The sequence below is a fragment of the Mustelus asterias genome, chromosome 15, assembly GCF_964213995.1.
Source record: "Mustelus asterias chromosome 15, sMusAst1.hap1.1, whole genome shotgun sequence".
In the NCBI taxonomy this organism is placed as follows: Eukaryota; Metazoa; Chordata; class Chondrichthyes; order Carcharhiniformes; family Triakidae; genus Mustelus; species Mustelus asterias.
Genome location: NC_135815.1, coordinates 61,058,704 through 61,074,224, shown reverse-complemented (window position 1 = coordinate 61,074,224; position 15,521 = coordinate 61,058,704). Strand labels below are relative to the sequence as shown.

General features: G+C 40.3%; 1 protein-coding gene across 4 annotated transcripts in view; it reads right to left on the bottom strand.

Moving 5' to 3' along the window:
* The window catches only part of LOC144504532 (AT-rich interactive domain-containing protein 1B-like), a 602,681-nt gene that overhangs the window by 233,462 nt on the left and 353,698 nt on the right, over positions 1–15,521 (bottom strand). For all 4 annotated transcript variants that reach the window (XM_078229967.1, XM_078229969.1, XM_078229968.1 and 1 more), the window contains exon 5: positions 5,596–5,836. In XM_078229967.1, coding sequence (XP_078086093.1) covers positions 5,596–5,836 — 241 coding nt within the window. The remainder of the gene's footprint in view (positions 1–5,595; positions 5,837–15,521) is intronic.

The following is a 15,521-nucleotide window of genomic DNA, read 5'->3' as shown; positions in this document are numbered from 1 at the left end:
TTCACAACTTATCGGTGCAAATGCAGTGTCGGCATGTAGATTTTACAGGGTTATGAATTTGGCATCAATGACAAGCCAGCCTAGATGGAGTGGTCTCACATTGTTAGCATGAGAACAAGGAGCAGAAGTTGGCAAATTCAGCCCTTCGCGCCTGCTCCGCCATTCAATCAGATCATGGCTGATCTCTCCCTGGTCTCAAATCCACCTCCCCACCTGTTCCCATATTCTTCTTTTTAAAAATTAGAAATATGTCTATGTCCCTCTTGAAACCATTCAATGATTTAGACTCAACCATGCTATGGGGCAGCGAGTTCCACAAATTCTCCACCCTCTGGGAGTAGTAGTTCTCCTCATCTTAGTTTTAAATCTATCGCCTCTAAACCTACACCTGTGATGTCTTGTTTTAGATTGCCCCAAAAGGGTAAACATTTAGTCAACATTTACTTTATCAATCCCTTTTAACATTTTATATTTGTCAATCAGATCCTTTCTCATCCTTCTAAACTCCAGTGAATACAAGACCAAACCATTTAATCTCTCCTCATATGTCAATCCTTCATCCCCGGATCATTCAACAGCATTACCAGTGCTGAATTCCCCACCATCAAGATCCTGGGAATCACCACTGACCAGAAAAATAAATACTGTGGCTACAAAAGTGGGTCAGATGCTGAGAATTCTGTGAAGAGTAACCCACTACTACCTCCGCAAAGCACAAGTCAGAAGTGTGATGGAATATTCCCCACTTGCCTGGATGAATGCAGCTCCAACAAAACTCAAGAAGCTGGACACCATCCAGAATTTGCACCCTATCCACCATTTTAACTGTTCATTCCCTCTGCTGCCACTCTGTGTGAGGAGTAATGTGTACCATCCACATGATACACTGTAGCAACTCGGAAAGCTACTCCTTCATAGCATCTCCCAAACCTGTGCCATTTCCACCACTTGGAAGGAGAAGGGCAGAAGACAAATTAGACCACCTATAATCTCCTCTTCAAGCCATACACCATCCTGACTTGCCATTCCTTTACTGTCACGTGATCAAAATCCTGGAACTCACTTTGTAACTCAAAGGGAGTTCCAGGATTCAAATTCTTTGGTGTCCAGATCACCATCAACCGGTCCTGGTTCCCCCCATGCCGACACTATAGTTAAGAAAGCCCACCAACACCTTTACTTTCCCAGGAGATGAAGGAAATTTGCCATGTCAGCTGCGACTCTCACCAACTTTTACAGATGCGCCATAGAAAGCACTGTTTCTGGTTGTATCACAGCTTGGTATGGCTCCTGCTCTGCTCAGGACCGCAAGAAACTACAAAAGGTCGTGAATGAAGCCCAGACCATCACGCAAATCAGCCTCCCATTCATTGACTCTGTCTACACTTCCCGCTGCCTCGAAAAAGCAGCCAGCATAATTAAGGACCCCACGCACCCCGGATATACTCTCTTCCACCTTCGTCCTTCAGGAAAAAGTCTGAGGTCACGTACCAAACGACTCAAGAACAGCTTCTTCCCTGCTGCCTTCAGACTTTTGAATGGACTTACCCTGCGCTAAGTTGATCTTTCTCTACATCCTAACTATGACAGTAACACTCGTTTCCTTCTCTATGAACGGTATGCTTTGTCCGTATAGCGTGCAAGAAACAATACTTTTCACTGTATACTAATACATGTGATAACAATAAATCAAATCAATCAATCAATAGTAACTCCCTTTTGGGTAAACCTACACTAATTAAATTGCAGTCGGTCAAGAAAGCATCTCATCACCACTCTTTCAACAAATGCTGCCCTTGCCAGCCACATACACACACTCCATGAACAAATAACCAAAAACACAGACTTTTAAACCTATAAATATCAAGTCATCCTTTAATGAGGACTTTCCGCCCCATGAAGATGCAAACTTGATTAAACAAAGATGTGGCACTTTTCACTATTGTTGACAATTCACTTGATGGCAGTTTCTATTGTGTCTATTCGGTATTTTCAATTTTTAAAAACTATTTTAGTATCTCAGTCCTTTGGAAATCAGTTTCTAAAAGATGAGTCTTTTAAAGTTTGAAGGTCAGCTTCTGAGTATCTTTAGAGTTTTTAAGAGTTCAGTGGGGTCTCAAGGACAGAAAACAGCAAATCATGGTAAATGGTCATTATTCAGACTTGAGGATGGTAGACAGTGGTGTTCTCCAAGAATCACTGCGTGGATCACTGCTTTTTTGATATATTTATAAATAACTTGGATATTGAAAGACAGAGTATAACATTAAAGTCTGCCAATGATGCCAAACTTGGAGGTGTAGCAAATAGCAACAAATTGATTGCAACAGAACATAGGCTAACAGAACGAGCAGCAAGAGGCAGATGGAATTTAATAGAGAAGTGTGAGGCGATGCATTTTGACAGAGGGATAAGAAAAGGTTATACAGCCATAACAGCATTGTTCTAAAGAGTGCAAATGGACAAGAGACCTGGGAATTCACGTGCATAGATATTTGAAGGTGGCAGGACATATTGGGAAAATACTTTGCAAAGTGCATGGAATCTTGACACCAGGCTCCTGAAGCAACTGTTCTATTCAGTTCATAGAATCCCTATAGTGCAGAAGGAGGCCGCTCGTCTCATCGAATCTGCACTGACCACAATCCCACCCAGGCCCTATTCCCACAACCCCTCATATTTATCCTGCTAATTCCCTGACATTAGGGTCAATTTAGCATGGCCAATCAGCCTAAACCCACATATCTTTAGACTGTGGGAGGAAACCGGAGCACCCAGAGGAAAACCACACAGACATGGGGAGAATGTGCAAACTCCACACAGAGGTTGGAATTGGATACGGGTCCCTGGCGCTGTGGGGCAGCAGTGCTAACCACTGTGCCGTCGTGCCGCTCCAGTTGTGGCAGGGAACTCCCTGGAGGACAGCAGAAATGCTTTATGGGTGTCCTCAAAGCATCCCTGAAAAGATCAAACATGCCCATTGACTCATGGGAGATCCTGCATTGTGACTGACTTCATCAGGATCATACCGAGGTGAAGTTGAGATGTTGGAGGCAGTGCACAAACCTCCAAATAACCCATCTACCCAACCCTTCAAGCACCACCTGTCCTTCACGTGCAAGAGTCTGCAGATTGGATTTATCAGCCATCTCAGAATGCATTGAACCAGAGTGGAAGCAAGTCATCCTCAATCCCGAGTGACCTTTGAAGGAGGAGGAGGATGATGATGATGGGAATGAAGTAGTGTTGAACCTGGCCCTCGGAAGGTTGGTGGATTTGCGGATAGCGATGAGCTCAGTCAGAGGATACAGCAGGATATAGATCGGTTGGAGGCTTGGGCAGAGAGATGGCAGATGGAATTTAATCCGGACAAATGTGAGGTAATGCATTTTGGAAGGTGTAATACAGATAGGAAATATACAGTAAATGGCAGAACCCTTAGGAGTATTGATAGGCAAAGGGATCTGGGTGTACAGGTGCACAGGTCATTGAAAGTGGCAACACAGGTGGAGAAGGTAGTCAAGAAGGCATACGGCATGCTTGCCTTCATCAGCCGGGACACTGAGTTTAAAAATTGGCAAGTCATGTTGCAGCTTTATAGAACCTTAGTTAGGCCACACTTGGAATGTGGAGGCTTTGGAGAGGGCACAGAAAAGATTTACCAGGATGTTGCCTGGTATGGAGGGCATTATGAGGAGAGGTTGGAAAAACTTGGTTTGTTCTCACTGGAACGACGAAGGTTGAGGGGCGACCTATTAGAAGTCTACAAGATTATGAGGGGCATGGACAGAGTGGATAGTCAGAAGCTTTTTCCCAGGGTGGAAAAGTCAATTACTAGTGGACATAGGTTTAAGGTGCAAGGTTTAAAGGAGATGTACGAAGCAAGTTTTTTTTACACAGAGGGTGCTGGATGCCTGAAGCTTGCTGCTGGGGGAGGTAGTGGAAGCAGATACGATAGTGACTTTTAAGGGACGTCTTGACAAATACATGAATAGGATGGGAATGGAGGGCAGCATGATCGGTGCAGGCTTGGAGGGCCGAAGGCTGAAGTTCCTGTGCTGTAATTTTCTTTGTTCTTTGGATTGAGGTTAAGGCTATTGGAATGTGTTCACTTAACTAATAGTAGCCATAAAATAATTCAGTCTAGTAATTATAGAAAGAGAGCAGAAAATATCAAAACAAAACGCTTAAGTATAGAAAAGCTAATTGCAGTGATTTTAAGAAGCAACAAAGTACAGGTATGTGGGACCAGGCAATTGCTGGACAAACAGTAACAGATCAATGGAAGGCATTCAGAGCAGAGATACTTCACGTCCAAACTAGGCATATTCCTTTGAAAGCAAAAGGTAGACAAGGGATGAGAAAGGAAATCAAAGCTAAAACAAAACGGAGAAAGGCAGCTTACGACAAATGGATTTTGTATTTAGTCTCAGGATTTGAACTAAGTGTCATATAAAATATACGCATACATTAAGGTCCTCAGTGTTTCCAAATTAATCTGTTTAGTTAAAAATGCCAGAATAAATATCAAATAGAATCTGCACTGATACTTTTAAGGTGCAAGAAATATATCATTTAAAAAAATCATGTACCTTTTTGAGTACAAGAATGGTGAGCGTATTTGTGGTTTTGCAATAAATTGTCATGACTTCGGTAAAAGATTTCTCTGTTTAAAGCAGCTGAATGCTGCTTAAATTGGCATTTCTGTGAGTGTCTCAGGCCCATTGTAAAAGCGCGGGACAGGAAAAATTATAATTTCAAAAAATAGGCATTAAAAATCGAATGAATACATTTTGGAAGTAGGACTAAGGAAAGGAAACACAGTGCAGGAGCAGGGCGATGTTGGTATGTAGATCATTATAACGTGGTAACATAAGTTGGAAAATAAACAATCTTTGTTTTCTATTTAGAGGCATTTAATACAATAGAAAAGAGGTAATATTGAACTTGCATAAGACATCAGTCAGTTGGGAATATTGTGCATTATTTTGGGCATCCCATATAGGAAGGATGCAAAGACAAGAGAAATAGGAGAGTGTGCAGTTACCAGAACGTTACCTGGGTGATTTTGAGCCAAGAGAGAGTTGAGAAGTATTTTTCAATACAGCTGAAAAAGCTAAGGAAAGGTCTGTTTTAAAGTTTATTCATTAGTGTCACAAGTAGGCTTACAAAACACTGCAATGGAGTTACTGTGAAAATCCGCGAGTCAGATGTCTGCAAGATTATAAAAGATTATGGTAAAGTTAGTAGTGATAGAACATTTCCCCGATTGGTAAACTGGTAAAGAGGTGGCACAAAATTAAGATATTCATAAAAAGGTAAGAAGTTTAAAAATACATATTTATGTGGAACATAAATTGTGTAATTTTGTTTTGAAAGAAACTTGCTGAAAAACAGTTCAAACATTCTTTTAAAAAAAAAGGTAGCTGCATGAAAAAGAGAAATATCAAAAGCAAGCAGGAGTGAGATTAGACGAGGTTGATGGATCATGAGAAGAGAAACAATGCACAAACTTCATGGGCCAAATGGCCTGTTTCTGTGCAGCAAGATTCTATTGTCATAGAACATTTACCCAAAAGGAAAATATACAATTACCTGGTACACCTGCTGGGGAGAGGGGTCCAGACCTGGACTGGTTGCTTCCAACAGGAGAACCAACAGGGGACGGGGAAGGACCCCGGATACCAGTGAGGTGGGGGGAAGCATGAGGGGAGAAGGGAGATTGTGCAGGATTACTCTGTTCTCCTTGACCACTTGAGGATCCTGAAGCACTAACTCCAGAACTTAGTGTACCTTCCGTCCCCGTTGGCAAATCATCAATGGATCCAGATAAATCCTAGCCAAAAGATAAAAGTCACAATTAGGTGCCAATTTATCTCATAATATGAAGCAAGAACTTCAATTACCCAACAATTGATGAGAAATTGCATGTTCAGTGAAGATCCTACTACACTTGAGACTTTTTACACGATCACAGTAAAGAGCCAGATCCTTCACAAAAAATGATCTTTTGAGTTTAATTTCCATTGTTTATTTATTATCACAAATAGTCTTACATTAACACTGCAATGAAGTTACTGTGAAAATCCCCTAGCCGCTACACTCTGGGTGTTTGGGTACACTGAGGGAGAATTTAACATGGCCAATGCACCTAACTAGCACGTCTTTCAGACTGTGGGAGGAAACCAGAGCACCCGGAGGAAATCCACGCAGACACGGGGAGAATGTGCAGACTCCGTACAAACAGTGACCCAAGCAGGGAATTGAACCCAGGTCCCTGGCGTTGTGAGGCAGCAGTGCTAAACACTGCTACCATGTTGCCCTGAAGCACTGAGATGTTTATTTACAGTTTCACAATGAAAGCGATGATTAAAACATTTTGCCACATGTTATTATATATCTGTGACTTTACGGCTCAAACACAATGATAGTAAGGTCAAGACAAAGACAAACCATTACCACTGTTAGCTTTTTAAATTGCTGGACTGATTTGAAACTCTATTTAGACTGTTTAGGTCCACACCACATACATGTAGAGTATCTTCAGAAGAGTAAATGAATATTAAAATAATTGTGGAATCTCATTTCATTCCATAATCATTTAATTCGTCTAATTCTTGATGAAATTATTCACAAAATAATTAATGAATCCTCGGTTTAATCTGTGGAGGATATTAACATTGGTATTCAAAGAAATGTGACACAAGAGTCTCATCTGTACTGGAATGCAATTATTAAATGTTAGTAAAAAGGAAAAACTCAACAGCTCACAAGAGTTGCAAAAGGCCTCATTTGCAGAACAAATACAACTCATGTTCACAATTTTCATTTTTAGTTATGTTAAATTTTCCACTTATTTTTGAAAAAGTGGGATTGTGGGAATTTCTGTGTATTTCAGCTCCCAGCATTCTATTGTATCAGATAACTCATATGAACTATAAATATCAGCAGTCAGGCTTCATGTTCATTCCTTGCATCTTCATTACACTGGCCAAGAAAGCCAAGTACTAGCAGATCAAGATCTTTATCCTGCATACTACATATGACCCCGTAACAAGCATTCTATTCTGGAGATGGAACAGGTTCTATTTATAGCACAGCAACGTTACCACTATGAGTGCAGCTTGTGAAAAATCCATCGATCAAGTTATTTCAGTAGCGATCATTTTACTAATACCTGCAAGGAATGACAGGTCACAGTTTATGTCTTTCAATGATTTCCTCAAAAGTCTGACGTAACTCATACTGACAATTCTTGCACATGACCTCTTCCTCATCATTCTCCACTATGAACTGTACTACATCAAACTAAATTAGCACAGACAGATTTCAACTGCAGAAAGCTTTAACTTATTCTCTGTGACCACTGACCTTTGTCACTTGTTTAAAAAGATGATTTGCATGATTCACAAGCTTCTACAGTTTACATTGTTAGTAACCAAGAATCTATTATTAGTACTGCCCATCTCCAGGAGTTTGCTTTCCATTTCTCTGGAATTTTTTTCATACTTCTAGATCTGGTTAGGTTTCTGCCAATAGAAATCCATAGGCCACTTGTGGTTTCAAAGCATAGTATTTCTTTGGAGTGAAATGTTTCTGTTTGAGCAGCATATTTTTTTCCAAAATACTACTGACTCCAAACAGCATGCTTAAACAGAGTTTCAGCCCGAGCTTCAAACTGAAGCTTAGCAACCACATCCCCATTCACATTGTGTAGAATACCCCAGTGTACTGTCTTTAATTAGCAAACTGCACACTGAACCAAGCCTATCTGTTGCCAGTTTCTTCTGGAGATGCAGACTGTATCCGTGTAAAGCCAGGCTTTAGTTGCACTTATTCTGATTGATTACTGAATTAATGCTAAATTGAGTTCTGTAATTGTTGGTAAACCTATTAAATTACTGTTAAGATTTAACAGTAAGATATAGAAACTTGCAGAGGAAATCCAAACTTTTGAGAACCAAACAGTTATTATACAAGAAACCCAGGCTCACAAAAGCTGCTCCTACAAACATCTAGCACCAAGAAGTTATTGATCATTAAGTGTCACTTGGTTCAGTTGCTGGCACCCTACTCCTGATTCACAGTATTGTGGGTTCAAGCACCACTCAAGGACCCAATTATAACATCTGGGCTACCATTTCAATGTTATACTGAGCACTGCTATATTCTTGGAAATGCTCCCTTTTGGATAAGACATTGATATGTTCAGATGGATGTAAAAGATCACTTGGTACTATTTGAAAAATAACAAGGTATTTATTCTTTATCTGCCTTCAACCAACTTGCCAAAAATAGATTAGCGGGTCATTCATTGACTGCTCATTTGCTTGTGGAATACAGATAAGTTGCTACGTTTGCCTACTTAACAGTGACTGCACTTCAGGAGTAACCTATTCATTGTAAAGTACTTGGAAAATCTTTGGAATAAAAAGCAAGGTTTTTTTATATGCCAGTGAAGTAAATACCATCTATAGATGCAAATACATTAATGAATGTGCATCACACTTTAAGTGTGCTTGCAGCACAAAATATTGGGCAGGATTTTCCAGCTACGCTTGCCCCAAAACCAGAAAATCCTGCCCGAGGTCAACGGACCTTTCTATGGTCTGCCCCCTACCACCTGTGATTCCCACGGCAGGCAGGATGGGAAAAATTCCTTCCATTATGTTTTTGTAACTCACTTAATTTCAGCTAATCCAAAAACAAGCACTTCATTTCCATTGAGCACAATACTCTTCCCCCAATCCCAAGTCTGTTTATGAATTCTGTTTTTTTTGTTACTATATATACTAAATTTACACTTCCTGCTTTTTCTGTTTTTTTAGATATATATTTAACACCATATCCTGCAACTCACTATGAGCAACACAACAGGGGAGTCGCTGGTTCATGCAGAGATGCTTCAGTGTGATTTGGACGGGCTGAGTGTGTGGGCATCTGACAAGTACGCGTGTAGGAACAGCAAACAGTAAAGGCGGCAAATGGTATGTTGGCCTTCATAGCGAGAGGATTTGAGTATAAGGAAGGGATGTTTTGTTGCAATTATATAGGGCGTTGGTGAGGCCACACCTGGAGTATTGTGCGCAGTTTTGGTGTCCTTATCTGAGGAAGGATGTCCTTATTGTAGAGGGAGTATAGCAAAGGTTTACCAGGCTGATTTCTGGGAATGGCAGGTCTGTCATATGAGGAGAGAGAAATCGGTTAGGATTACATTCACTGGAGTTTAGAAGAGTGAGAGGGGATCTCACAGAAATTTATAAAATTCTAACAGGTTTAGACAGGGTAGATTCAGAAAGAATGTTGCCAATGGTGGGGGAGTCCAGAACTAGGGGTCATAATTTGAGGATAAGGGGTGAACCTTTTAGAACTGAGGTGATGAGAAATTTCTTCACCTAGAAGGTGGTGAATCTATGGAATTCACTACCACAGAATGTAGTTAAGGACAAAACGTTGTTTGATTTCAAGAAGAAATTAGATATAGCTCTTGGGGATCAAGGGATATGGCGGGGGGGAGGGGAGGGGGGGGAAATCAGGATATTGAATTCAATGAATAGCATAATCAAAATGAATGGTGGAACAGGCTCGAAGGGCCGAATGGCCTACTCTTGCTTCTAGTTTCTGTGCTTCTATGTGCCACCGTATCACATTTTCTTTTCCAGCAGCCAAAAACAATCGGGAATGCATGCCCTCTCAGGTGGATGTAACAGATTGCATGGCATTGTTCAAAAAACAGTAGGGAACATAATGGTGTCCCAACCAACATTCCTCCTTCGACCAACATATGTAAAAAACTGACCATTGATTTCATCCACTGTTGTTAGGATCTTGGTGCACAGATTGTCAACTGTATTTACCTACAGCAATTGTGAATATAAGAAAGTACGAGAACTGCAAAGTCTTGGATTAGAAAATTAATTGAAGAAAGAAGTAAATTGCTATTGTGAAGTTCAAAATCCGTAACTCGGTGCAGAGGGACTCAGCACTAGAACAAGTATAAACTAATAAGAGTGGTAGAATTAATTTTGTTAAAGGTAAATGGGCTCAAACAAATCTTAATCATAATCATAGAAACCCTACAGTACAGAAGAGGCCATTCGGCCCATCGAGTCTGCACCGACCACAATCCCACCCAGGCCCTACCCCCATATCCCTACATATTTTACCCGCTAATCCCTCTAATCTACACATCCCAGGACACTAAGGGGAAATTTTAGCATGGCCAATCAACCTAACCCGCACATCTTTGGACGGTGGGAGGAAACCGGAGCACCCGGAGGAAACCCACGTAGACACGAGGAGAATGTGCAAACTCCACACAGACAGTGACCCAAGCCGGGAATCGAACCCAGGTCCCCGGAGCTGTGAAGCAGCAGTGCTAACCACTGTGCTACCGTGCCGCCCCAGAATTCTAGAATTTTATGAGCTAACTAAAGACAATGATGTGTCTATTGATTTACAACAGGCAGCAATTCTTTTCATGCAACAATTGCTTATATAAATGAGTGTGCTTGGAATTGGAGGGAACTATTTACATGGGCAGAGAAATGGTCAGGAGGAAGGCAACCCAATGTTGTGTGTGTTCCCTCCCTCCCCCCCCCCAATCTATAATGGGGCCTCAACTTTTCACAATATTTAGAAATGACTCAAAGACATAGAACCTTTTTTTTCTTAGCTTGTTGATGATGTTAAGTTACGTAAAACAGTAATTAGTGTGAAAGAGTGCAGAAAGTTGCAAAGGGACATAGCGACACATTGAGTGGGCAAAGGTTCTGGCTGATGAAGTTTAACGTGGACAGGTGTGTGGTCATCTATCAAAGATTGATCAGGGTATTTTCTAAATGGCATATAAATAGGAAAAACTAAAATATTTAGAAGTTTAAATACAGAAATCAAAATAAACTATGGACAGGTACAAAAAATTTTAAAAGACTAATGGATTGTTGACTTTCATCTCAATGGGGTCTGGAATACAAAGGGCTGGAAGGTATGCTACAACTATACAGGCCTCAGGTTAAATCCTGTCATTTAGTTCGTGCCTCATTCAATTCTGGGCGCTGCGTCAGTTGGAGGCATATATTGGCCTGAGAGCAGCTGCAGTGCAGATTCACCAGAATAGTATCTGGGTTGAAAGGGTTAAATTATCAACTAGGCTTGTATTTCCTTGAGTATGGAAGATTAAGTTGTGATGTAATTGAGGTGTTGGTGATGATTAAAAGGATTTGAGAAGGCAGATAGAAATAAACTATTTTTCCTGATGAGGAAACTCAAAGAAAATCAGAACTGAGCTGTTCAGAGTTGATGTCAAAAAGCAATTCTTCAAAAAGATAATGAAAATCTGGAATTCTCTCTCCAAAGGCTGTTGAGGTTAATTTAAGTCAATTGAAAATTTAAAAACTAAGATTGATAGACATTAGTCAGGGAATGGTAAATAGAATTAAGATACAGATCAACTATAATCTAATTGATTGACAGAACAATGTCAAGGAGGTAATTGGCCTACTCCTGTTCCTATTAAGTTTATCACTGTACTGCTTTGTGGGATTTATCATAAATTTCTAACTGATCCTTCTATGAAATTATCTAATAGTGTCGAAGATTTTATGTCAAATGCTAGAGGAATAAAACAACTGCATTCATTATTTATTGTACCTTTTTGCTTGGTTTGCTAGTTGTTCTTTTAGAAAAATACTTGGAACAGTAGAAATTTCAAATGGTTTACTATTCTGCAAAATTATAATATAAATACTGTTTAGGAATTTTCTTCCACATTATAATGTTTGAGCATTCACAACTTATATCAAGGAAAGAAAAAGAATAGTCCATAATCAATATTTACTCTTCTTGCTGTCTCTAAACAATTGCTTACTCTGTAGTGCTCTCCAAATCAAAACGGATATGAAGCAGCTTTTATCTTGATCAGGCAGGTATCATAACCACAAATGACAGTCTGTATTTTGCATGGAGGGTCAGCGTTTAGATTCTACAGCTGACTGTGTGATACAGTCAGCTTAAGCCGAGCAGCTGAAGATAGCAGGGCAGGCAGCGGGAGGTTGGTCAGAGGTGGCAGCAGCAGTAACACCTGTACTGGTCACTGTCCTGGGCTCAACAACACCTGCCAAGCAGCAAATGATATTGCAAGGTGGTACTGTTTGGGGTATTGGGTGATCATGCGATCTGGACTGTAGGATGTAGAACAAGCCTATATGACCTCAGCTGAGGCAAAGGCGGCCCATGTGACAAGCTGCTGCTAGAGGAAGTAGAGGAAGCTGAAAAAAGGCAGACACGAAGGCTGGATCTGGGAGTGGAGATAAGGAAAAATAAGGTTACTGTCACTGCTTCAGTTATTCTAAAGGAACTGGTTGACTGGGGCCAGTCATACAGTGCACAGGGGTGTTATTGAGGATTCGGATAAAGGTATTTTTGGTGATCCATGCCATCGAATGTTGTCGGCAGAGCTGAGAAGGTTCTGCAGAATGCGCCAGTTTGGTGAAGATCATGGAATTCGGGTTCATTGAGAGCTTATGTTCAATGACGATCAGTGTTAAAGGAAAAATTAGAAATGTGAAATATTGTCTTTTTTTTGTTGGGGTCCTTTTTAAAATTTGGTTCTTTTGGTTTATTGGTCGGCACAGTGATTAAAACTGTCCTGATTGTAGCTTGAAATCAAATAGAAACCAACATTTCTGCACTCTGCTGAGTTTTCCCCATAAACATACATATTTCCGGTATGAGATTGATAGGTAACACAGAGCAGATCAAAGAAACTGAGTACTCTCACATCTGGGCTCTGCAAATTACCAAAGTTAGACTCTGCAGCATTTCCCAAACGAGCGTTTCTGAAACTGCTGAATTATTTCCAGGGATTAGTAAAATGATCAAGCAAAAAGACATGTTCAAAAGACAGGGAAAAAAATTCTGGGGTTTAGATCTCACAGAGGGCCACACAGTAAATCAGAATCATTGTAATAATAAAAAGTAACTACTGGGCATAGATAAACTCTGAAAGAGATGAATAAACAACTGATTTATCTGAAGCCAGAGTTTGGAGATATTAAACCAATATAAATCTTTTAAATATCAGATTAACTAAAGATAGCAAATGAGTCTTGCTTTGAACTCGTGGGAAGGACTAGGTATCTGGATAAGGATGAAAAATCTTTAGAAGTGCACGTATCACAATAGTTTTGATAAACTAGAGACAGGCAAGAAAGATTGCAACAGTCACCCAAGCCAGGAATTGAACCTGGGTGCCTGGTTCTGTCAGGCAGCAGTGTAACCACAGTGCCCAAGTTGTTCACTGGAATCTGGCAGATTAATGGTCACCATAATGGATGCCAGCTTTTTACTCCAGACTGCATTAATTGAATGTAAATTCCCCAGCTGCGTGAGGAGCAGACCTCTGGATTACGAGACAAGTAATAGAACTACTATCTACCATTCCTGATTTTTTAAAATGTGGCCATTCGTTTTGTACCTCAACTTAGTTGATTTGGCAACCTAAGGTTTGCTATATAAGTGGACATGAATAACCCTTTATCCAGCTATTAATGTACTAAAAGAGAACAAGTAACACATCCATTCAACCCTTCTCTGCAAGCTATCACTCCATAGCTAACACCAGTTATCAAATAATACAAAATCAGATAAAAAGGCTCCATGTTAACAGTCTCTAGCAGATTTGACAATTTATGCTCAGCATTATAAGGCTTTTCAAACCAAGCCCCTGCTGTGTTCATTTAAAAAGGTGGACCATAAGCACATTTCCTGTATTGATCACCTAGTTAGAAAGCCCCATAGCATCACATCGCCAGCTATTTGTAGGAAGTGATTCTCAGTTTAATCTGATCTATATGTAAGCTACCAACACAATACTCCCTTCACTGAGACTGCCAAAAGTCTGATTGCTGGTTGCTAAGGAACCATGTCAGTATGACTCAAATTACAAAACGTTAGTTCGTCATACAGACCTGTACTCCTGAGGGAAGAGTATGCATTACAATATTAATAATATCTACAGTCTTAAACAATGTATACGTTCAAGCATAAATTCAATCTCTATTAAGATGATAATCTGCTGTTTGCATCTGGAAAAGTAGCAGCATACGATCTAACTAATAACAATCTATTTATGTCCTGACATTTAATCGAGGAAATCAGAAAGATTAAAATATGGAACATCAATGTTATTTTAGGAAATGGATGGACAAGGTCAATATACTGTGTCATCCTTTTCAGTGAAGAAATATCTTTCTCATAATTATTCCAGTCCTGAAGGTTATTTTCAAAAGTGTTTCCAATTTGTGTACTAATACATCATGTTCCTGTTGACAAAGGAACTCCAAAGCTTAACCTTTCACATTTCTGGCATACACAGAGCTGCTCCAATATTTCACTATAGACGTACACAAGCATTACTAGATATTAAGCACCAAGCCTAAGATTGTTAGGAAAGGATTTTTCCAAATGAAAAAGTCACCAGGAAATGTTTTAATAATGTTTCTGGAATGTTCTCACCAAAACAACAATGAATCAGAATAAGTGGGGTAAGGGTAAGAAAAAACAAACTTCCATAAATATATATTACATCTTTCTTGATCACAGTGTTTCACAATCAATTAAATAATTAAAATGTTGCCACTAATGGAAGGAAATTAGATATGAAGGTACGAATTAGGAGCAGGAGTAGGCTACTCAATCCTCAGGCCTGCTCTGCCATTCAATAAGATTATAGTTGATCACATTATAACCTCAACTCCACATTCCCACCCACCCCAATAGCCTTTCACCCACTTGCTATAAATAATCCATCTCGTTCTGCCTTAAAAATATTCAAAGACTCTGCTTCCACGATCTTTTGAAGAAGGGAGTTCGAAAGACTCACTACCCTCATAGAATCCCTACAGTCCAGAAAGAGACCATTCAGCCCATCGAGTCCACACCGGCAACAATCCCACCCGGGCCCTATCCCCCAAATCCCACATATTTATCCCACTAATCCCTCTAACCTATGCATCCCGGGACACTAAGGGGCAATTTAGCATGGCCAATGCACCTGGCCCACACATCTTTGGACTGTGGGAGGAAACCGGAGCACCCAGAGGAAACCCACGCAGACACAGGGAGAATTTGCAAATTCCACACAGACAGTGACCCAAGCCGGGAATCGAAACCAGATCCCAGGTGCTGAGAGACAGCAGGGCTAACCACTGTGCCGTCTTCTCAGAGAACAATTATTGTCACCTCTCATAAATGGGTGCCTCCATATTTTTAAACAGTGATCCCTAGCACTAGATTCACCCATAAGAGGAAATATCTTTCCACATCCACCTTGTCGAGACCCCTCAGGATTTTATACGTTTCAATTAAATTGTCGCATCTTAATCTTCTAAACTCCAGTGGACGCAAGGCTAGCCTGTGCAACTTTTCCTCATAAGACACCTGTCCATTCCAGTTATTACTTTTGTAGGCCTTTTGTGAATTGCTTCCAAACACTTGCATCTTTCCTTAATTAAGGAGAC